Below are 24,767 nucleotides of genomic sequence, written 5' to 3'. Positions count from 1 at the left end.
GTTCTGTATACCAACGTATATGGTAGAAAATGCAGAAACCTGCTGCTGGTAATATGAGTAACTAAAATCTTTTCCTCTCTTGTCTCGCAAAAAGAAGGATCCTCTCTATCAAATCCTTCCTACAAAATCGGCATCTCACCTGCGGCAGAGGTGAAATGGCTGCAAGAGGATAAAATGGTTGCCCACCTCCTCGTGAACTGTGGATTTGCAAAGTAAGTCCAGAAAAGAAAACGAGGAAAGGGTCCTTGTCTGTGGGCTGTTAACAAGGCCAAAAACAAGTGCTACTAGCAGGTCATCAACTCAATGAAAGACACGTTTTGGTTTGCCTGACCTTCAGTAAAGCAAGATGTCTTGAGTAAATTCCAGGCTGCAGAGATATGCGCTAAGGGATGCAATGAAGCTTTTTGAAGCCAGTGAAAAACCTTTGTGACAGAGGGATTGGAATATATCATCCTCTTGCCACTAGATATTTGAGGGTCTGGAATGGTAATGTTGCCTTGTACGTAGAATGCACTAACACTACAAATACTTGCGTGTAGAATGTGCTAATACTACCTGATAGCACTATGCGTATTTACTGAACAACACTGAGAGTGCATTATTTTTTGTATTTCTTGTACATATACTTTTATGAATAAAACCTTCTCTTCAGTATACTTTTGAATACTGTTGAATTAACTTCCAGTGAACTATATCAGGATAGAGTTTCTCAACTGATTATATCCTGTAGACCACCTGTCATTACTTTTTTTTTGGATTTCATTTATTCTCCAGGAATTCCTCTCATGGATGTTAATTCATAACAATTCCTTGTAAATATTTAGACCTGTTGATGTCTACATTTTGAAATGAAAAATTTGTACTTCCTGAGGATCCCAGAGAATTATTTTTCTATAATGCAGTGCTCTGTGAAAAAACAGTACCACCCTTGGTCTGTACTCAAATACCATCTGCTGAGTCTGTACATCCTATAAATAACATTAGAAATTTTAATACAATTAATATGGCATTACAAGCAAGACCTCTTCTTGACATCGATAATTATGAATGTCCGTACAACTGTCCAATCCCATTTCATTCAAAGTCCAAATATTATTGCAGGCAATGAAAGTCCTGTCCCATCGTGGCATTGTAACCTGGAACCTAGCGAGAGTTAATGAAAAATGTTCTTAATATCTGCACCAGGCACCTTTTATGCACCTTCAACCTGGTTTAACATTTTCCATCCTTTATTTTCTCTACCTGTACATTTGATCAGAATAGCTATAGCTGTTCATTGCTTTTTGATTGTAATTGTGATAGAAGCCAGTGGATTTTCATTGTCACGAGCCTGCTTTGTCTTGGAACCCAAGTTAAAATTGAACTGGATGTTTCACTATTTAAGGCATTTATTCTGAAGATGAACTTCTCTGATAAATTTTACATCATTTCAACTATCACTAGCACTATTCTTGGAGAATGGGACTTTCAAGACAGGTCTACCTTTAGGAGAAAAATCTGTCAATGCTACAGATGAGTTTTTCTTTTATTTTGTACCAAAATTAAGAAAAAAATAACAAACTATGTGTGTTTTCCACTTGAAAATGCTAGCCATGCTAAATAATCTATATAATAAAGTTGACACCATTGCATTCCATTGTCTGATGGAACTGAATTTCAGAGGTAGAAATAATACTGTACACTGGCAATACTATTATGTTCTTTAGGTGTTTCCGATGATCAAGCTTGACTGGTTTCCACTTGAGTTCTATGACCATGGGGTGACTATGGAGCCCTTTGCAAAACATCTATAGGGTCTTCCAGGGATGGGGTAAATAGTACTTGATAAGACTGGACGGGGCATGGTTTGACCTCTTGCAAGCCCCTCCCACTGTTTGTGTTTGATTTTCATGTTTTCATCATGGACTCAAAGTGTTCAGTGCCTTCTCGAGTATTCCCCTCTAGTTTATGAGCGAGTTCAGAGACACCTATTATTGCTGATGTTGGACATTTTTTTAGGGAGCTAGGAGAATATCCTCGGTGCATTGGCTCTCTGTGCTCCTGAAGGTCATATGCCATGCAGAGTTCTGAATAGAGGACGTGCCTTGAATGTTTGGAGCCAGGCAATAAGAATGACGTTGCCACTCAGATTAAGAGTAATTTGTGCCTCAATGGAGGGGATTATTCCTGAGTTTCCCTACTCGCCTATTGAGTTTAGAAGATTTGATGGTACTTCTTCAATGCTTTGAGGTAATTAGCGTAAGTTATCCATAGCTTCAAAGCATAATAGGATGATGAGGATCATTGAGAGGTGACTTCCTAGTTGAGGCTTAATAAGGAACTGGTGAGGCCTCACTTGGAGTATTCTGAGCAGTTTTGGGCCTCTTATCTAAGAAAGGATGTGTTGACATTGGAGCGGGTTCAAAGGAGGTTCATGAAAATGATTCCAGTATTGAAAGGTTTATCATATGAGGACTCTTTAATGGTTCTGGGCCTGTACTCACTGGAATTCAGAAGAATGGGGGGTGGAGGAGAACATCATTGAATGTTGAAAGGCCTTGATAGAGTGGATGGTCCCTTTAGCGGGGAGCCTCAGACCAAAGAACAAAATCATTGCGTATATTTAAGGTAGAGGTTGATAAATTCTTGATTATTTAGGGCATGAAGGGATATGGGGAGAAAGCAGGAGATTGGGGCTGAGTGGAAAATGGATCAGCCATGATGAAATGGTGGAAAAGACTTGATGGGCCAAATGGCCTAATTTTGCTCCTACACCTTATGGTTTTATGGTCATATGGAAAATGCTCCATAGTTTATAAGGTCACCTTTTGGAAGTGGTTTTGTTCTGGGATAGACAGGCTAATGAATATCCATGGCCTTACAAGTGCTTAGAACAAGCTCCAACAAAAACATAATTGAAGATATTTACCTCAGTTTCCAACTCAATGTCCAAATGAGTGCACAGTTACAGGTTGATCATGGTCATCACTGACACCACAAACTCAATCCCAGTTGAGACTGTGTCAAGGAAGGATATTTCACAACATCAACTCCTCAATATTCTTCATCATAGCACTTTCTATCAATACTATCAAGCCTCCTGTTGGAGTGAAGTTCAGCTACATTATATGACAGATGAACATTCATCCTCTGTCAGCTTCATTCCAGAACCAGTAACACTCCAATCTCAACCATCAATTCTGTAAGACCATACAATCATATACTGGAGCAGAATTAGGGCATTCATACTCTGTCTTATCAAGAATCTGTCAACTTCTGCCTTAAATATATTCAACGTGGCAATGATGGTTGAAGAAATTCCTCCTCATCTCCATTATAAATGGAAGTCCCTCTATTCTGAGGTTGTTCCCTCTTGTCCTAGACTTCCCCACTAAGGGAAACACCCTCTTCATATCCACTCTAACTGGGCCTTTCAACATTCGATATGTTTCAATGTGATCACCCTTCATTCTTCTAAATTCCAGTGAGTACAGGTCCAGAGCCATCAAATGTTCCTCATACGATAAGCCTTTCAATCCTGGAATCATTTTTATTAACAATCTTTGAACCTTCTCCAACATCAACAGATCCTTTCTTACATAAGAGGCCCAAAACTGCTGGCAATACTCCAAGCGAGGCCTCACCAGTACACTATAAAGCCTTAGCATTACATCTTTGTTTCTTTATTCTAGACCTCACGAAATGAATGCTAACTTTGTATTTGCCTTCTTCACTACTGAATTAACCATAAGTTAACCTTTAAGGAATTCTGCATGAGGACTCCCAAGTTCCTTTACACCTTGGATTTTTGAATTCTATCCCCATTTAGAAAATATTCTTTGTTTTTATTCCTTCTATCAAAGTGAATGACCATTCACTTCCCGACACTGTATTCCATCTGCCACTTCTTTGCCTATTTTCCTAATCTGTCTAAATCCTTCTGCAATCTCCCTGGTACCTAAATACTACCTACTCCTCCACCTATCTCTGTATTGTCCACAAACTTGGCCACAAGGCCATCAATTCCATCATTCAAATCATTGACACACAATGTAAAAAGAAGCAGTGCCAACACTGAATCCTGCAGAATACTAGTCACTGGCAGCCAATCAGAAAAGGCTCCATTCATGCTAGTATCTTTCCTGAACCAAGGGTTATCATATTGCTAAGCAGTCTCAAATCTGGAACCTTGCCAAAGTCCTTTCAAACATCCAAGTACACAAATATATCAATTCTCCTTTGTCCTCCTGCTTATTATTTCTTCAAACAATTCCAACAGAATTGTCAGGTAAGATTTTCCCTGATGGAAATCATTCCGACTTTGGCCTAGTTTATCATGTGCCTCCAAGTACCCAAAAACCTCATCTTTAACAATTGACTCTAACATCTCCTCAATCACTGAGGTCAGGCTAACTGGCCTATAATTTCCTTTCTTCTGCCTCCCTCCCTTGAAGAGTGGAGTGATGTTTGCAATTTTCCAGTCCTCTGGAACCGTGCTAGAATCTTGTGATTCTTGAAAGATCATTACTAATGCCTCCTTAATCTCTTCAACTACCTCTTTCAGACCCCTTGGCTGTCATCTATCTGGTCCAGGTGACATCTACCTTCAGACCTTTCAACATCCCAACGACCTTCTTCCTAGTAATAGCAACTGCACACCTCACTTCTGTCCCGACGCTCTTGAACTTCTATCACACTGTAAAATACAATTTTAGTTCATCTGTCTTTTCCTCGTTCTCCACCCCCCCCCCCCATTACTACCTCTGCAGTGTCATTTTCCAGCGGTCCGATATCTACTCTTTCCTCTTCTTTACTCTTTATATATCAGACAAAACTTTTGGTATCCTCTTTAATAATATTAGCTACTTACCTTAATATTTCATCTTTTTGTTCCTTTTGGCTTTTTAGCTGCCTTCTGTTGGTTCCTAAGAGCTTCCCAATTGTCTAACATCCTACTGATTTTTGCTTTATTATATGCCCTCTCTTTTGCTTTTATGTTGGCTTTGATTTCCCTCGTCAGCCGCTGTTGCGTCATCCTGCCTTAAGAATATTTCTTCATCTTTCCTGTATTTTTCCTGCGCCTTCCGAATTACACCAGGGATTGCTGCTCTGCTGTCATCCTTGCTAGTATTCCCTTCTAATTAGCTTTGGCTAGCTCTTCTCTCATGCCTCTGTAAGTCCCTGTATTCCACTGTAATATTAATACATCTAACTTTAGCTTCTCTTTTCAGTTTGCAGAATGAATTGTATCATATTATGATCACAGCCTCCTAAGGGTTCCTTTACCTTAAGCTCCCTAATCAAATTCAATTCATTGCACAACACCCAGTCCAGAACAGCTGATCCCCTAGAGGGCTCGGCCAAAAGCTGCTCTAAAAAGCCATCTCGTAGCATTCTACAAATTCTCTCTCTTGGGACCCAACACCAACTTGTTTTTCCTAAATTTACCTGCATATTGAAATCCCCCATAACTATCATAATATTGCCCTTTTGACATGCATTGTCTATCTCCTGTTGTACTTTGTAGCCCATATCCTGACTACTTACAGAACTCCAATTACGGTCCTTTTACCCTCGCAGTTCCTTAACTCTACCAATATCAATTCTACATCTTCAGAACTTATGTCATCTCTTTCTAAGGATTTGATTTCATGTTTTTACCAACAGAGCCATGCCATGCCCTCTGCCTAGCTACCTGTCCTCTTGATACAATGAGTATTCTTTGATGTTAAGCACACAACTATAATCTTCTGTCAGTATGGAAATTCCAGTATGGAGATTATATTTGCAGCCAACCTGTAGCAGCTGCCAACTTCCAAGTGGCCAAGTCCTCAGATATTTAGCATAATCAGCCATTTTGAAAATATGATTGGTCAACAGGAATTCCTGACTTCATCCCACAACAAAATTTGAGGTTGAAAAGGCCTTTTAGTTACAGAGGAACAACGAAGCTTCTGGAGCAGGAAAAATTCCAGCTTAAATACATGGTGACGCAAATTCATGATCTCATTTCACTCATCTAGGAAAAGAAGAATCTGTAGATCTCAGCAATTCTGACAGTCTTGATGAAAGAAAACAGCTATGGTCGTTACAGCAGAATATCCCCGTTGAATAGCACATGAAAAGTCATTTCAAGAAGCTTCATCGTCTATTCCCAGAGTCACAATGCAACCTCCATCAGCTTGCACAAGTGATGCGATCCACACGCACAACAATTCCAGAAGGACATGGAGAACAACAAAAATCACAGCAACTTCCATGGGGCTACCAACTTTCAACTTTTTGGGGCTATCTCTTTATTAACTACATTGCCTTGATCTTTCCTTTTCAGTTCCTCAGGTAAATAATAACCAATAAGGTATAAAATACTTAATTTTTGAGGAAGTCAATTTGACAAAACTAGCTATTGTACATTTGCAAGTTGTGTATGATATTTAGATTTATATAGCCAACTGTGTATGTAGTTTCCTCGAACATTATATTTCTTTATGTCTAAGTTCAACTCACCCTTTGTAATGTGATATGGATGCTACACAATTAATGAGATCTGTCATTTTACTGAAATAATATTCCTAATAAGAATTTGAAGATTTTTTTTTGATTGAGTATTAAGAGAGTGAAAGGAACTATCTGAAGAAATACATTTGGAAAGTATTTATCTTAAAATAACTTCCTTGAACAAAAACATGTAAATAACGAATACAAGAAAGAACCCTGCGCCCCCCCCCCCCCCCATGTCTGTATTATAGAACAGGAAAAGTCAAAAATTACTTTCAGCTACACTTGAATTCCTAAATGATCACTTTACATTTTTGGTGATGATTACAAGTCCAAACACTTGTTCCTCACTTTCAATCACAAAGTCGATTTTTTGTCACCTGGAACCTCCTTTATCATCCTTTCATACTAGACTAAATCATTAATATATAATGCAGAAAACAAGCAACCAAGTAAAGAGAACTACGAAAGTCCAATAGTAACAGCTTTCTTTATAGACAGAAATACACTCATCATTCATTATACTTTGAATCTGGCTACTGCGGCAATTTTGCATCATCCATTGCATCTTTGGAATGTTTTTTTTGTGATCCTGACACAGAAAATTCAATATCCTCACTAAAACCGATGCAGTCTCTATCAAAGACACTGTCTTCAATCTTCTGTATTGTCTCCTCAAAAATGCAGTCAAAGCTTAACCCATGCAGAGTCTGTTATTATTTTGTCCCTTTCTAAACGAAAGTGTACCTATCTCTTGGAATTGATTTTCATAGTTTATCTTCTACAAAATTTAACCTAACTGGCCTCTACATACTTCATTTATCCCTTCTATTTATCAATGATATAATGACGGCAATCCAGAATAGGGGTTATAATCACTGCATTATATGATGTGCAAAAGCATAAAATTACTATAAATTAGGTTTACAATTAGTTAAATAATGTAAAATAAAACTCCAATGCTCTTGCCTGCTTCAATTACAGAAGGCTGAAGAATGATGATCAGTTTGTACAATTTCTTCCTTGCTGCTTTGAATAATAATGGTATATTTCATTTAGGTCTGCCATTTATCTACTTCAAAGATACTAAACATTTTAATGCTTACTATGCTTATCAGATCCAATATTTCCATCTCTTCTTAACTACAGTAGTTTGTGAAAACAGATTTAAAGCATTCACTGACAGAATTAACTACAGATTCTAATTTAGAATTAATATTAAAACCTAGCAGTTTCTGAAAGAAGACAGGAAGACAGTATTTGCAAATCACACAGTGGAATGTTACAAACTGACTAGCTGAAGTTTTGAATATTGAAGCTCATGAATTTATCGATTAGTCAGCATGTTAATATCAGGAGAGAAAATTAATACCTTATTAGTTATTTTCTCAGCATGATCTGGTCAAATGTAAATCTTTAAACAATATAGTCACTGTCTAAAGTATTATTAATATTTAGATCTTAGGTTTGGAATATTGGACAAGAATTTATTTTTAATGTTGGTTTAATAATTGTCATAATTTTCTATTATACAGGCTTTCAAGCAAAGAATTACTGTCTGATCCACATACTTATTTCTTGCGGAGAATGGGTGTTCTATTTTTATTTGAGCAAATAAACTTTCTTTTCTGCTCTAAAAGAGAAAACTAACAAGCATGTAGGGAAAGAGAATGAATGCTGTACAGTATCGTATTATGCTTCCTCTGTTTTACATATTTCTCCTTACTCACTGTGAATATCCTGATGCATGCCTAAGTTACCTAATTGAAAGTTATATTCCCGATTGACTACAAAGCCCACTGTCCTGCTCCAAAGGATGCATTTTTTTATCAGCATACATAGAACATAGAATAGTACAGCACAGTACAGGCCCTTCGGCCCACAATGTTGTGCTGACCCTCAAACCCTGCCTCCAATATAAGCCCCCACCTTAGATTCCTCCATATACCTGTCTAGTAGTCTCTTAAACTTCACTAGTGTATCTGCCTCCACCACTGACTCAGGCAGTGCATTCCACGCACCAACCACTCTCTGAGTAAAAAACCTTCCTCTAATATCCCCCGTGAACTTCCCACCCCTTACCTTAAAGCCATGTCTTCTTGTATTGAGCAGTGGTGCCCTGGGGAAGAGGCGCTGGCTATCCACTCTATCTATTCCTCTTATTATCTTGTACACTTCTATCATGTCTCCTCTCATCCTCCTTCTCTCCAAAGAGTAAAGCCCTAGCTCCCTTAATCTCTGATCATAATGCATACTCTCTAAACCAGGCAGCATCCTGGTAAATCTCCTCTGTACCCTTTCCAATGCTTCCACATCCTTCCTATAGTGAGGTGACCAGAACTGGACACAATACTCCAAGTGTGGCCTAACCAGAGTTTTATAGAGCTGCATCATTACATCGCGACTCTTAAACTCTATCCCTTGACTTATGAAAGCTAACACCCCATAAGCTTTCTTAACTACCCTATCCACCTGTGAGGCAACTTTCAGGGATCTGTGGACATGTAGCCCGAGATCCCTCTGCTCCTCCACACTACCAAGTATCCTGCCATTTACTTTGTACTCTGCCTTGGAGTTTGTCCTTCCAAAGTGTACCACCTCACACTTCTCTGGGTTGAACTCCATCTGCCACTTCTCAGCCCACTTCTGCATCCTATCAATGTCCCTCTGCAATCTTTGACAATCCTCTACACTATCTACAACACCACCAACCTTTGTGTCATCTGCAAACTTGCCAACCCACCCTTCTACCCCCACATCCAGGTCGTTAATAAAAATCACGAAAAGTAGAGGTCCCAGAACTGATCCTTGTGGGACACCACTAGTCACAATCCTCCAATCTGAATGTACTCCCTCCACCACCACCCTCTGCCTTCTGCAGGCAAGCCAATTCTGAATCCACCTGGCCAAACTTCCCTGGATCCCATGCCTTCTAACTTTCTGAATAAGCCTACCATGTGAATAGTGTGAATACCGTTTCTGAATAGGCCTACAGCATAAATTAGCTTCCATAAGAGTTCAGGCTGTGGGTTCATTCTGTCTGTGGTTTGCAGTAAATCATTTGATAAAGCTGAACAGCACATAAAAATTCCTGTAGTTGTTTTGTTATTTCCAACATGGATGTGTCAGGGGACAACTGATAATTATACCTAATAATCAATTTGAGTATAGACCATTAGGCATCAATGATGACATGGAATCCATGTCTTGTGTTTTCTCATAACTGTTGAAGCTGGGCCAGGACAGCTCCCTGGTATATAGAGGCTTCGTATGAGTAGGGAAGCTTTCATGAGACACACTTCAAATGGGCCAAGAATTTTATCAGATTACAACTGCTGTTCTATAATAGTATCAATGCGGAAAACTACTGTCACTAACATTAGTGATAATGCTAACCATCCATGTGGTTGGCTCTTTCATATTATACAGATATCTCACACTTCTGCAGAGCAGGTGGAATAATATCTCATCTCAGGTGGTTTAGGTGTGCAAACACTATAATAGCCCTTCGCTCTGCACCATTAGTGCTTATTGACCACAACTAATTTTACAATTCATCATCGGGACTCATTGTTGTGTACCATCAGTGTTTCCTTTGATCTTGTTATCTATTTTCTAGCATAAATCTATGCTACTCAAATGTAAAAAGTCAAAAAAACTGTTTTGATGATTATTTATTTCTAATTCAGCTGAATTCTATGGCAAATGGGGAAACTTAAAACCTTTGTGAGGGTATAACAATGCAATATCACAAGATCAATGCATTGTTCTTGCGTCCATGAAAGCACAGCGTTATTGTGGCGTGCTGTTCAATATACTTAGATAGAGCCAAAGAGAATGGGCATCATGATGTAACACACTGCAAATCACAAGTATTTGAATATTATGGGACAAACCATAATTTCTATGCTGCCTCCAAGCTCCACAGATCCCATGCCTTTCAAGCTCTCCTGAATAGTTCGACAGTAGTTTCCTCCTATAGGGTCAGGTTGTTATGGTCTGAAGTCCATCATTTAGCTGCAGTTACTGCCCGCCTATTATGTGCTGGGTTTGCCTTTAAACATAAAAATAATGAGGATTGAGACATGGTGAATTCACCCATGTTCTGTTGTGTGTTCTGTTGTTTACAGTCTCTCAATACCATGTATAAAGTAATTTGCATAACTCTATAACTCACTATTCAAGTAATTACTTGCTGATAAGTAGTGTCCATCATTAATGGCATCATTGATTTGACCTTTCTTGCATTTAAGAATAGCAAATGAATCAATGTACATGGAAAAACGAAAAAAAACATTACCTAGGGCTTGAATGAATGGGACAAGCAACTGTCTAAGTCAATGATTGTACAATTAATGGTATGGAGACAGAGAAGGAAGTGTAGAGGAGATGAATTCAATTCCAAATGAAGTAAATAAGGAGAAAGAAAAAGATAATAGATTGAATTGAGAGAGGGAAAAAGACAAAACAAATGTGTAACAGACATCTTAATATAATTTAATGTCTTGTAAACCTCCTTCAATTATAATCTCAAGGCCTGAAGCACCAAACTTGCATTAGTATATATTTTTTTCATTTCGAGAGATCAACTAACTGTAATTAAGACGCAGTGTGTATAGTTTGAATGGGTTGGGTAACTTTGGCTTGTATTTGCTGCACAAGTGCAGGAAATTACTGGCAATCAATGCATTTCCATTTACTGTATGACTACAGGGAGGTAGAGTAACTCAGAAAACAATTATTTTACTACTTTAAACCTGTTTCTGCTTTTCCTTGAAATTGATGAATCATTAAGGCTTAAATAATGAAAGCCCCATTAACCATACCAATATTTTGACACAAATGCCTGTGCTATTACTGTTCTCTTACTCTTCCTGTATTTAGATTTTGCAGTTACAGATGTCCATCTTCAGATAAATGCCAAATACTGTATATACATACATTCTTCTAGCAATTGAGACTAAATTCCCAATTTCTCACTTGTACTTGGTGGCTATACTTCCCCACTAGAAATATCAGGTGTCTCACTGAGAGTTCAAAAAAGCTCACACATCATCAATCGCATGTTAAGATTTCCTTTGTTGAAGCTAAGCCCTACATTCTGAGGCAATTGTTAGGAGTTTAGCTGTAATGGTTACCACAGCTGTTTAAACTAAATACCAATACTTGTATTAGATGACTGCCATGGAAGGCACTGAAGTACTGTTGTATATTTTTCATAATAGATTGTTTTAATTTGCTCCTACTTCTAACAATTATTTTCAGAAACCACATTTTTGGTGATCAGTTAATTCTGACAATGTCTATCTATGTCCAAGTCATTCTAACTACATAGAGATCAAATGCAACAAAAATTTATCATTTGCTAATTGTTTAAGCAACAAGATAAGCTACAATTTAAATTGGCACATCATAAAATTACTTAATGGAGAATTTCTTGTTTTATCGATAATTCTGTTTGTGTATTGACAGTTTTGACTGATTATTGCACTGTGCACCTGAAATCCAGTCCATTTCAGAACAAACTTCTTTGGATTTTGCTCATATCTCAAGTCTGAGTAAATGGAATTTTATCTTGTGGGTCTTCTTCAACTCACCTATTGGGGTTGACAGTTTTGGCTAGAAGTGGGCTGGATCTAGGTATAATATTTGATGCATTATACAGCTTGCACAAAAATGAAACAATGCTCTTGTGATTTTAAAGTTTGTATCACGTGCAGCATTTTCAGTGTTTAGAATGATAAAAAGGAAGCCATATCATGCAGCAGTGGGATTAGGAGTCCCAGCAATGCTTTCTCTCATGGTGGATTAGCAGGTTCACCGGGACGGGTTGGAAGAGGAACTGAAGAAAGTGTGCTGAGTTTTCACAAGGACAATCAATAGGGCTGAGGCCAAATTATACCATTCTAACAAAAATCTAAAGAAAAGTCACCTAGATCAAATACTAAGAATCTGTGGTGCAAGAGTACACTAAACTACAAAGAGTAGAGGAGAAGACAATATAAATAGAGAAAAAGAATGGTTAGGTCTCTTAAGGCTCTATGAATGTTAAGAAGAAATAAGGTTGAATGAGATCAGGCATTTTACAATTTGAAATCCAGGTCATGGATGAGTTTAAATAAAAGTAGAATTAAGTCTTAATGACATGGAAGTGTCACATGTAGGTAAATAAATTCACCTTCTAGCTACCTGTAATAAAAGGTCAAAGAATGCATTTAAAAAAACTGAAGAAGAAAAACAACTCAAAAGTGGAACAAAAATCATCTATATTCTTACAAATAACGACATAATTTCAGAATTACATGCTTGCAACAATAATATTACAAGGAAAATGGGCCAAATTGCCCCTTGCATCCTGTAAAATAATTTAGTGATTAATTTTATATAATGCTAGAATCACAATTTGCGCAGTATTCATTGGCTTGGATTGATTTTTTTTAGTTGACACCTTATACATGCAGTTGTTTGAATCAAAGATCAGATTATCCAATTATTATGATAATACAAAAGTGGATTTGAGAAATAGTAAACATTTTTCTCTGCAAATATTTCTACAGCATCAAGCATTGCAAATTCAAATAAAAATATAAATTTCTTACTTCCATTCTGCTGTGGGGTTCAGAAAGTTAGTATCAAGTTTATAAAATTAGTTACAAAAGGTTACATACTTTTTCTGTCATTTCATGAGAGTGGTGCAGTGAGTGATCTCTTTCTAGGAACATTCTCTGTTGCTCGTTGCTGGCCAGCCGACAAGTGAGCCAGGCAGACAGTGTACACCCCACAATGCCCAGACATGCCATTGACATGGAAGCAAGATAAATGGGGTAAGTAAATGTCCTTTTTGCTACTGCTCGCAGAAACTGAAAATTTAATATTCCTCCGATCAGTCCACAGATACAACAGGCAGAAAATAATATCATCTGGTAGGGAACAGGAAGGATTAAAATCAGGTATCACACCAGCAATTTGGAAATAATATTAGAAGGTAAAATAAATATTCCATTAATTGACATAAAAGAAAGTTCAGAATTAAGCATAATAATCTTATTTTAATTAATTACATTTATATATTAGTGTCTGTAAATTCAATATGATTCAGTTTATGGAAGAGTCCTTAAATGCTATTTGAAATTTCCCAAAGTGATAATTATTCTCTTCAACAGGTGATTTTCAATATTCAAGAGACAGAATTATGATTCAACGAATGCTAACAAAAATTAAACATCACTGGTTATAATTGTTGTCCTAATCTTGTAGCTGGTATTGTGGCACTTGCTACTGAACCTGAAGAAACCTGCCCATCTACTTCCAATCTGTAATAAGTTTGATCTCTGCACTGGTTATAATTGCTGTCCTAATCGTCTAGCTGGTATTGTGGCACTTGCTACTGAACCTGAGTAAACCTGCCCACCTACTTCCAATCTGTAATAAGTCTGATCTCTGCACTGGTTGCATCCAGGCATCAGTCCAAATTGGAATATCTGTCATCCAGGAGTAGCACAATTTCATGAAAATGGCAATACATTTAGCTATGGTGAGAATGAAGCTTAACGATACGCTTGAAAAGTTGCAGAAAAAGTTTACATTGATGTTGTTCAGAACTTAAGCACCTGAGTTACAGGGATAAGTTGAATTGGTTAGGACCTTATTACCTGGACCATTGGAGAATGAGGGGAGATCATTCAGAAGCATACAAATTATGAGGGGAATAGATAAGGTGAGAGGATGAATACATTTTCCCCTCAGTGTGGGTGATCATTGGCTTAGGATGAAAGGTGAAATATTTAAGGGGAACATGAGGGAGAAGCTCTTTACTCAGAGGATAAAGCTAGCGTAGAGTTTGCTGCCAGGGGAAGTGGTAGATGCGGATTCAATTGCAGCATCTAAGAAAAATTTGGATAGGTACATGGATAAGTGAGGTATAGAGGGCTCTGTTCCAGGTGCAGGTAGATGGGATGAGGGAGAAAACCTGGCTGACATGGACCAGATGGTCTGTAGGGCCTGTTTTTCAGCTGCAGGGCTCTATGACTCTATAGCACACTTGTCTTCATTGGGCAGAGCACTGAGTACAAGCGCCAGGATTGTTATAGCTGCACAAGTGTTGGTGAGACCACATCTGAAATAGTGCATGGACTTCTGGTCTCTATTCTATAGCTAGTGTGTGATTAAGCGAGAGAGGGTGACTCGTAAGGATATTCCTGGGAGTTGTGAGGACAGACTGGGTAAGATGGGACTGTTTTCAGTGGATTCAGCTAAGAGATGACATTATCAAATCACGAGAGTCAAAGGTAAGGTGAGTGGTCACAGTATTTTTAAGTAAGAGGAGTCTAAAGCTGGAGGGTGTTGGTCTAAGGTGAGAGGGGAAGAAATTAAAAGGAACCCGAGCAGCAGGTTTTTCTCACAGAGGGTGGTGAGTACACGAAATGAACTGCCAAAGGATCTGATAGAGGTGCATACATTGGGGCAGCACAGTAGTGTAGTGATTAGCAAAACACTTTACAGTACAGGTGACCCGGGTTCAATTCCCGCTGCTGCCAGTAAGGAGTTTGTACGTTCTCCCCGTGACCATGTGGGTTTCCTCCAGGTGCTCCAATTTCCTCCTACAGTCCAAAGACCTTCCGGCTGGTAGGTTAATTGATCGTTATAAATTGTCCTGTGACTAGGCTGGGGTTAAATTGGGGGCTGATGGTCTGGGCCCTCAAAGGGCTAGAACGGCCTACTCTGTGCTGTAACTCAATAATAATAAAAAATAAAATTACAATGTTTAATAACAAACTAATATGGTCCAAACACAGGTATGTGGCATTAGCTCGTAGGCAGGCATCTTTGATTGTGGCGGAGTTGTTTTGAAGGGTCTACTTCCATGCATTCTGTGACTCTAATTTCATTATTAAATGCTTAAAATATTTACACAAAGTATCAAATAAAAACAAATCGTCTGATTAGAAACAAAGTGTTTCGAGACAAATCAATGACTTGTTGGATCGTGGAACAGTCTCAAAGATAGGTCAGGGCATGGAAGAAAGAACTAGTATCTGTTTTCACTTCTTTTCATTCAAATGGCAATGTCACAACGGGACTTTGATCCATTACAAAACCTATATTCCATATTCAGGGTAAAACTAGTAATATTATATTAAAAGTAGCATAAACATACAAAGCAAAAATACAATGGATTCCGGTTATTTGGTCGATTGGTTAATTGGGGCAGCTGCTTATTTGGCCCAACTCTTAAAGAACAAAAACTAATCAAGAAAATAACTGGGTTCCCTTCGGTTATTTGGGACTCTATGCTGCTTAATTGGGGCAGGAGGCTGTTGCTGAACAGTTTCTAATTAGCATTAGGTGCATGCACTTGTGTGGCTGTTAGACATTACACCGCGCTTAGAGCGAACAGTTATGAAATAGCGTCAAATGCATACTTTTGTGTTCAAAAGGTAGTGATGTCTGTTGCTGATAGTTGGTGAGAAGTAAGCATTAAGACAATTGAGGACTGTTAATCTCATCGCACTTTCAGTCACTGAGGCTTAGAGATGCCAGAGATGGCCGGGAGTGAAAATGAAGCCATTTTACTACTTCAACAATTTAGGAGCTATGAAGAACTCAAAGGCATCGACAATCACCTTGAATGTGTTATAATTAAAATGAAGAGTTGGAAAGATGCCATAGCGAAAGGATTGTATGAAGGCAATCCATTATCTACACTAGGTATTTGCGCTGATTTTGTTCATTTACAGTCAATTGAAAGAACATCACAGCGTACACTGGATTAATTCCTCTGTTAATAACAATTAGGAAATAATAGTTTTTCAGAACTGTAGTAGTACTGGTAGTATTCAAATCTGTTCTGTTTTTCATTTAAGTACATAATTTGCTGCTCAGTTAAAAGGTATTTGTCATTTTTATACCTTTTTAACTATTTCCACGTAACTTTGGCTAATTGGAGCAGCCAAAATGTACTGGTCCTGAGGTGTCTCAATTAACTGAAATCCACTGTATTTCCCAAATGAGTAATTCAATGCATGGGCAGCTATGAAGAACAGTATGTACACTAATTTGTAGCTTTGGATTTACTTTGAAAGAACTATAATGGTAATTACATGATGGATATTAAGAGGTACAGTACTGAAGCATGTTTTTTAAATAGGTTACTCACTATCCGACCAGATTTCTTTTTGGCGCAGACAATTCCACATATTCCACAGATTAAAAACTGGAAAGAAGACATGAGATACAGAATGATTAATGTCATAAAATAGAAATCTTTTTCATAATGCCGCCAGCAATAAAGCTTCAGCTTTGACCTCATTATTTGGAACATTGCATTCCAATAACATAACAGAAGCAAGCGTGGACCACTCATGCATACTCTGCCTTTCTGTAAGATTGTCTGGTCTTTCAGCTCAGCATCAGTTTCCTGAAACCACATATCCCTTGATTCCTTTTATATTCAAGAATGTCTTAATCTCTCTCTTGAATATACTTACCATTTAAACAGCTACAGCCTTCATGATGCAGTATTTTAAAGGTTTCAGACAATATGAAGGTGGGTAGACTGCGGGTAATGTAGAAATTGTGCCGAAGTTTACATCGGGACATTGATAGGATACAGAGCTGGGCCAAGGAGTGACAGATGGCATTCATTCTGGAGAAGTGTGAAATGATACACTACAGAAGGTCAAATTTGAAAGCAGAGTACAAGGTTTATGGAAGGATTCTCAACAATGTGGAAGAACAGAAGGATCGTGGGGCACGTCCATAGATCCCTCAAAGCTTCCACGTAAGTTGATGGGATGGTTAAGAAGGCATATGGTGTGCTTGCCTTCATTTGTCAGGGGATTGAGTTCCAGAGCTGTGAGGTAATGGTGCAGCTCTATAAAACTCTGGTTAGTACACACTTGGAGCATTGTATTCATTTCCGTTTGCCACATTATAAGGGTGTGGAAGTTTTAGAGAGTGTGCAGAGATCCTGCCTGGACTTGAGGACACGCTTTATGAGGGTGGATTGAACAATCTGGGTTATTCTCTTTGGAGTGAAAGAGGATGGGAGGTGACCTGACAGACGTGTACAAGACGATAAGAGGCATAGATAGAGTGGACAGCCAGAGACTTTCCCCCAGGGCGGAAATGGCTAATATGGAGTAGTGTAATTTTAAAGTGATGGAGGAGAGTATGGTGGAATGTCAGAGGTAGGTTTTTTACGGAGAATGGTAAGTGCCTGGAACGTGCCACCAGGGGTGATAGCGGAGGCAGGTACATAAGGGATATTTCAGAGATTTAAAATAGGTACACGGATGAAAATAAAAGAGTGGGCAATGAGTTGAGAAGGAGAAGGATTAGATTGATCCAGAGTAAGTTAAAATATTGACAAAACATCTTGTGCCAAAAGGGCCTGTACTGAGCAGTACTGGTCTAAGTTCCATGTTCACTATCTCTGGATGAAGAGATTTATTTTCATCTCAATCATGAGTGATGACGTCTTCCAATGAGACGGTAAAGGTTGGTTTTAAATCATTAGCTGGAGCAGCATCATTGTTGGATCTGTTTTGTTTAGCTCTGGAATAAATTTGTATGTCTAACAGATCACCAATCATTCTTCTAATGCTCGGGTCATTTTAATCTCCCCTCATTAGACTAACTTCACTCCATCACAAGAATCAATCTGGTAATCCTCTGTAACACTCCCTCCAGAGTGCATGTCTTTCCTCAAGCAGGGAAAACAAATGTGCACACAATATTCCAGACTCAAGCTTAACAATTTTTCCACTCAGAAGCAATGATCAATAAAATCATGAAACTACAACTCTGTAACTAAATCACTGTTGAAGTCACAGCGATGATAGTTCATCTTTCTCTAATATAAGTTTTGTTACACTATTTAGAACTATTATTCTGAAATGAATTTTTACACCTTCAGTGAAATATATCAGTCAAACAAAAATAATTCATCATGATCTGCAATGACTGTAGTAAACTACACACTCTGATAGCTTCTCACAAACACTCTAAGAAATGCTATCTCATGAAAGGTATTTAAGAAAGGATGTGTTGACGCTTTCAGAGGAGGTACATGGGAATGATAGGGTTATGCTATGAATAGCGATTGAAGTCTCTGGACCTTTTACTTGCTGGAATTTAGAAGAATGAGGAGGGATCTCAGAGAAACCAATAGAATGTTGAAAGCGCAAACAACAGGAATTCTGCAGACGCTGGAAATTCAAGCAACACACATCAAAGTTGCTGGTGAACGCAGCAGGCCAGGCAGCATCTCTAGGAAGAGGTATAGTCAACATTTCAGGCCGAGACCCTTTGTCAGGACTAACTGAAGGAAGAGTTAGTAAGAGATTTGAAAGTGGGAGGGGGAGGGGGAGATCCAAAACGATAGGAGAAGACAGGAGGGGGAGGGATGGAGCCAAGAGCTGGACAGGTGATTGGCAAAGGGGATATGAGAGGATCACGGGATAGGAGGCCCAGGGAGAAAGACAAGGGGGGGGGGACCCAGAGGATGGGCAAGGGGTATAGTCAGAGGGACAGAGGGAGAAAAAGGAGAGTGAGAGAAAGAATGTGTGTATAAAAATAAATAACGGATGAGGTACGAGGGGGAGGTGGGGCATTAGCGGAAGTTAGAGAAGTCAATGTTCATGCCATCAGGTTGGAGGCTACCCAGACGGAATATAAGTTGTTCCTCCAACCTGAGTGTGGCTTCATCTTTACAGTAGAGGAGGCCTTGGATAGATATGTCAGAATGGGAATGGGATGTGGAATTAAAATGTGTGGCCACTAGGAGATCCTGCTTTCTCAGGCGGACAGAGTGTAGGTGTTCAGCAAAGCGGTCTCCCAGTCTGCGTTGGGTCTCACCAATATATAGAAGGCCACATCGGGAGCACTGGACGCAGTATATCACCCCAGCCGACTCACAGGTGAAGTGTCGCCTCACCTGGAAGGACTGTCTGGGACCCTGAATGGTGGTAAGGGAGGAAGTGTAAGGGCATGTGTAGCACTTTTTCCACTTACAAGGATAAGTGCCAGGAGGGAGATCAGTGGGGAGGGATGGGGGGGACAAATGGACACGGGAGTCATGTAGGGAGGGATCCCTGCAGAAAGCGAGGGGGGGGTGGAGGGAAAGAATCAGCTCAACATGCTGTGATGGTCACAACCATTGTCATTGCTTTTCAATAGCAACGTACTTAGCTGCTATGCTATGAAGCTCTGGAAAGATGTCCAAAACTCTGAGAAGCTGGTACACTTTGTATGTGATATATAAAAAGCAGGAAGTTTAAAAACTAGGCAGAGGTGTTTCTTGCAATGTCTGTGTAATTTCCAGGCACAGTAACGTGCCAGTATAGAGCTGAAAATACGCTCTTGGCCACTTCACACCTGTAGACCTTCTCATTAATGCAAATAACTAATCGGCAAATCATGTGGCAGCAACTCAATGCATAAAAGAATGCAGATATGGTCAAGAGGTTCAATTGTTGCTCAAACCAAACATTAGAATGGAGAAGAAATGTGGTCTAAGTGACTTTGATCGTGGAATGATTGTTGGTGCCAGATGGAATGGTTTGAGTATCAGAATCAGAATCAAAATCAGGTTTTACATCATGAAATTTGTTGTCTTTGTGGCAGCAGTACAATACAAAATATAATAACAGAAAAAAGTGAATGACAGTAAATATAGTTAAATTAAATACATAGTGCAAAAATTAAATTTTAAAAAAAGGTAAAGAGGTAGTGTTAATGGGTTTAACGTCCATTCAGAAATCAGATGGCAGAGGGGAAGAAGCTGTTCCTGAATTATTGAGTGTGTGCCTTCAGGCTTCTGTATTTCTTTCCTGATGGTAGCAATGAAAAAAGGGCATGCCCTGGGTGATGAGGGTCCTTAAAGATGGATGCCTCCTTTTTAAGGCATCACTCCTTGAAGATGTCCTGGATACCACTGAGGTTAGTGCCCATGATGAAACTGACTCAGTTTACAACTCTCTGCAGCTTATTTTGATCCTTTGCAGTAGTACCCCCGCCCCATACCAGACATTGATGCAGTCAGTTAGAATGCTCTCCACGGCACATCTGTAGAAATTTGTGAGTGTCTTTTGTGACATACCAAATCTCCTCAAACTCCCAATGAAATATAGTCTATCATGCCTTATTGTAACTCTATCAATATGTTGGGCCCAGACACTGCTGACCTCCTGGCATTTTCGTGCACAACAGTTTCTAGAGTTTACAGTGAATGGTGCAAGAAACAAAAAAAAATCCAGTGAGCTGCAGTTCTGTGGGTAAAAATGCCTTGTTGGTGAGAGGTCAGAGGAGAATGGCCAGATTGGTTCAAACTGACAGGAAGACGACAGTAACTCTAATAACAATGCATTTCAACAGTGGTGTGTAGAAGAGCATCTCTGAACACACAATACATAGAACTTTAAAGTGGATGGGCTACAGCAGCAAAAGACCACAAAGATACATTCAATAGCTTTTTCTCCTACAGAACTGTCTTGCCTAGATATTTTTATGTTATTCTCACCATTTTTCATAAACATAACTGCTGTGTATGGAAATCCCCAGAGATCAGCAGTTTCTGAGATGCTCAAACTACCTCATCTTGCAACGGCAAGACAGAGGGGGAGGTAAAAGTGAGGGTGGGGAAGTTACAATACTAATCAGGGACAATATCACAACTGCACCCAGGGGAGACATAATGGAGGGGTCAGACACTGAGTCCATTTGGGTGGAACTCAGGAATAGGAAGGGTGTAATCACACTGATGGGATTGTACTACAGACCTACCAATAGCCACCGGGACATTGAGGAACAGATGCCTAATCAGATTAAGGAAATGTGTAAAAATAATAGGGGATTTCAACTCCTCTAATATAAACTGGGGCCTTCTTAATGCAAGGAGTTTGGATGGGGCAGAATTTGTTAAGTGTATCCAGGAAGGTTTCTTAAATCAATCTGTGGGCAGTCCAATGAAAGGAGGGGCTGTACTGGACCTGGTGTTAAGTAATGAACCAGGCCAGGTGACTCACCTTTCAACGGGTGAGCTGTTAGGGAAAAGTGACCACAACTCCTTAACTTTCAGGACTGCTATCAATAAGGTGATTAAGAAGGCTTATGGAATGTTTGCTTTTATTAGTTGAGGCACTGAGTTCAAAAGTCAAGAGGTTATGTTGCAACTTTATAAAGCTCTGGTTTGGTCACATCTGGAGTATTGCATACTGTTCTGGTTGCCCTACTACAAGATGGATGTGGACGATTTAGAGAGGGTGCAGAAGAGGTTTACCAGGATGCTGCCTGGTTTAGAGGGTATGTGCTATCATGAGAGGCTGGATAAACTTGGGTCATTTTCTCTGGAGCACCGGAGGCTGAGGTGAGATCTCATAGAGGTTTACAAGATTATGAGAGGCATAGATAGAGTGGACAGAGATTATCTGTTTCCCAGAGTTGAAATGTCTAATACCATAGGACATACATTGAAGGTGAGAGGGAATAGATTCATGGGGGACGTGAGGGGTAAGTTTTTTTACTCAGAGAGTGGTGGATGCCTGGAATGCACTGCCTGGTATGGTGGCAGAGGCAAAACACATTTGAGGCTTTTAAGAGAAGTTTGAATAGGCACATGGATATAAGGAAGATGGAGGGCTATGGACACAGGGATTAGTGTTTGTGTATTTTTGATTTGCTTTTTAGCTGGTTTGGCACAACATTATGGGTCCAATGGCCTGATGCTGTGAAGTACTGTTGTGCATTCTATGTTCTAATCATTTCATGGTCAGTCACCTAGATCACATTTCTTTCCCATTCTAATGTTTGGTGCGAGCTACAACTGAGCCTTTTGACCATGTCCGCATGCTCTTATACACTGAGTTGCTGCCACATGATTGGCTGATTAGATAATTGTATTAAAGAGCAGGTGTGCAGATGTGAAGTGGCCACTGAGTGCATCTTGTGTCTACTGCGGTTTTTTGCAATGTTTTTTGGCAAATAAACACCCACACCCTTTGACAATCATTTGCAAACTCAGAAGATAACTTGTGTAAAAGGTTATGCCTGGGGTGGGGGGGGGTGGTAAGAGGACACGGAGCACAGCAGACTTCATGATCAGGATTGGCAGTCTGGTCACTGGACTACAGAACAACAGAGAACACTGTGAAGTTGGCCATGGGACTGCTGAGGAAGTGGTCACCATAGCCAGAACCTGACTCGTGCTTCCTAGCCTCCCATAACCTGCCAACCAAGAGATGGCAAGCAAAGCTGTGAAATAATCAACAAAGAACTGAATTAGAACTCCATACAACCAAAAGCATGTTCAAGTGTAGGAACATTTATCAACCAAGCATCTTTGTGCCAAAATAAAGCACATTAACGACTGTGCAGTTTGTAACGAGCGTTTTTTTTTGTTTCTATGAGTAAAATGGCGATTTGACAGGTGTGCCATATCTGTGGACCGTAAGTATTTTTTCCCCTATAACCCCTTTAAAATCGCGTCTTGTAACCAAACGCTTCCCCATGTTCCGGAAACAATCTGTTCGGAAGAAAACCTCAAAAAGAAATGCTTACAAACACGTACCAAGCTTTTTTATTAATAAAATTATTCATTAACTGCTGACATTACTAACTACTGTATATCCAGTATTTTTCAGGATAAATAAGGGGCAAATTCTGAACAATTGACAATTGCGTCGTGGCGGCACAGTGTTCCAGCAGCCAGCGGTACAAAGGATAACTAAACGAATAAAGTATTTTCAATCATGCCAACCTAGAAACCAGCTTTGGCCTGAAATAGTTTAAGATATTAACCAGGTTTTTTTAAACAAAATGCAACTCCACTATTCAGGCACCAAATCAAAACTCAAAACTTCAAAAATATAGCTCGGTGCAATTAAAAGTTGATCCGAAACTGAACGGTGAAAGTTATTTAGAAATGTATATTCAGCACATGCTAATTGAATCGTATGGACTTTGCGGAACACACATTAGAAACGGCAAAGATCATCTGAACCCAGTCGGGTGTTTGGAGTACAGGGTGTCTTCTCAACTGTTGGATTGAGGCCGAGCAGGGGCTAAAGTCTGACAATCGCACCCTCATCGCCTCTGGTACCGCGGCTTAGACAAGTAACAATGTTACTGTTTTTGACCAAGCAGCAATTGACAACTTGGTTACAATCTACAGAAATGCTGGAACCTGACCTAGGTCCCATCCCTTTTCACTAACAAGCTACAGCGCCCGATGAATGCTGTCATCAAATTAAGCTCCAGGCAAAAAGTCACAAGCGACAATTTATTTGCACGCTGCAGTTTTCAAACGAAGCGCTGGCTCCGAAATATTCCCGTCAAGTGTTGCAGATATTAGAGTATTAAGCTGAAATAAGCCAATAGGAAGGTGTTATGCAGGACTAGTTTAGGTTGGGTACAGGTTTCAGCCACATCCAAATTTATTATTTTTATGTAATATCAAACACCGCAAATTCTGTCTTTTTAAGAGCATACATTAATTTATGTCCATTCTTAATGGACTGGTCGCATCGTCCCATTTTAATTTGCAGGTACATCCGGTGTACTAAACTCGTAATCACCTTCATTTACATAATGTACAATTATATCCATTGTGTGGGAAATAAAAGTGAACTAATCAAAGTTAACGTGAGGCTAACAATCTATGCACCTTAAGCAAACTCGGTCAGAGTGCCTTCTAATCCATTTGATCTCGTTGTAGTTTAAATTGAACAGAAATCTTTGAGACACTTCTTTCCACCTTCCTGGTGCACGTGAACACCCTTTTTAGTTTCCCCAGATCGCACTAAACGCAAAACATTCACCGAGACCAAACGCAATACAAGAAATGCAGGAGAAACAGTTTGCAACGTACACAAACACCGCTCCATACCGGTGAAGAGTCCCCGAGCTGGGGTCGGCGAGCTCGGCTCCTCCCGATGGTGACCGCGCCCAAAGCCACGCTCGTAACCCCGAAGCCTATTTCCATAGCGGAGAGCACGAAGAGACTGGCAATGATCTGACCCCTGGTGCACATGGTGCTCCCACCAGCATTCTCTCGAGAGAAGAAAAACAACCAACACGCCTGCCACACAACTGAATATACCAATGAATAAATAAATAAATAAATATTTCCCCTTTAAAAAGCTTCCATCGGTTTCTTCAACTGATGGAGAGATGCATGTACAGCCACATCCAGTAATAACACCCCCTCATTGCCAAAATGCACGGAGACTTATTACAGTGGAGGCTGTCCAAGATGTCATTTGCCGCGTCTGGGCAAATCACCTTTCTCGCTG

At 39.5% G+C, this 24,767-nt stretch overlaps 1 protein-coding gene across 1 annotated transcript; it reads right to left on the bottom strand.

Annotated features, from left to right (window-relative positions):
• Window positions 1-13,127: 13,127 nt before the first annotated feature.
• On the bottom strand, window positions 13,128-24,564 carry LOC140195696 (transmembrane protein 196). The gene is made up of 3 exons (XM_072254409.1): window positions 24,362-24,564; window positions 16,634-16,690; window positions 13,128-13,397 (listed from the first exon to the last, which is right to left on the bottom strand). The coding sequence occupies exons 1-3, from the start codon at window positions 24,503-24,505 to the stop codon at window positions 13,128-13,130; spliced, it is 471 nt and encodes a 156-aa protein (XP_072110510.1). The 5' UTR covers window positions 24,506-24,564.
• Between the last annotated feature and the right edge of the window lie 203 nt (window positions 24,565-24,767).

This window comes from Mobula birostris, chromosome 3, assembly GCF_030028105.1.
Source record: "Mobula birostris isolate sMobBir1 chromosome 3, sMobBir1.hap1, whole genome shotgun sequence".
NCBI lineage: Eukaryota > Metazoa > Chordata > Chondrichthyes > Myliobatiformes > Myliobatidae > Mobula > Mobula birostris.
Note: the sequence above shows the minus strand (reverse complement) of the source record. Positions and strands in the feature narration are given on the sequence as shown.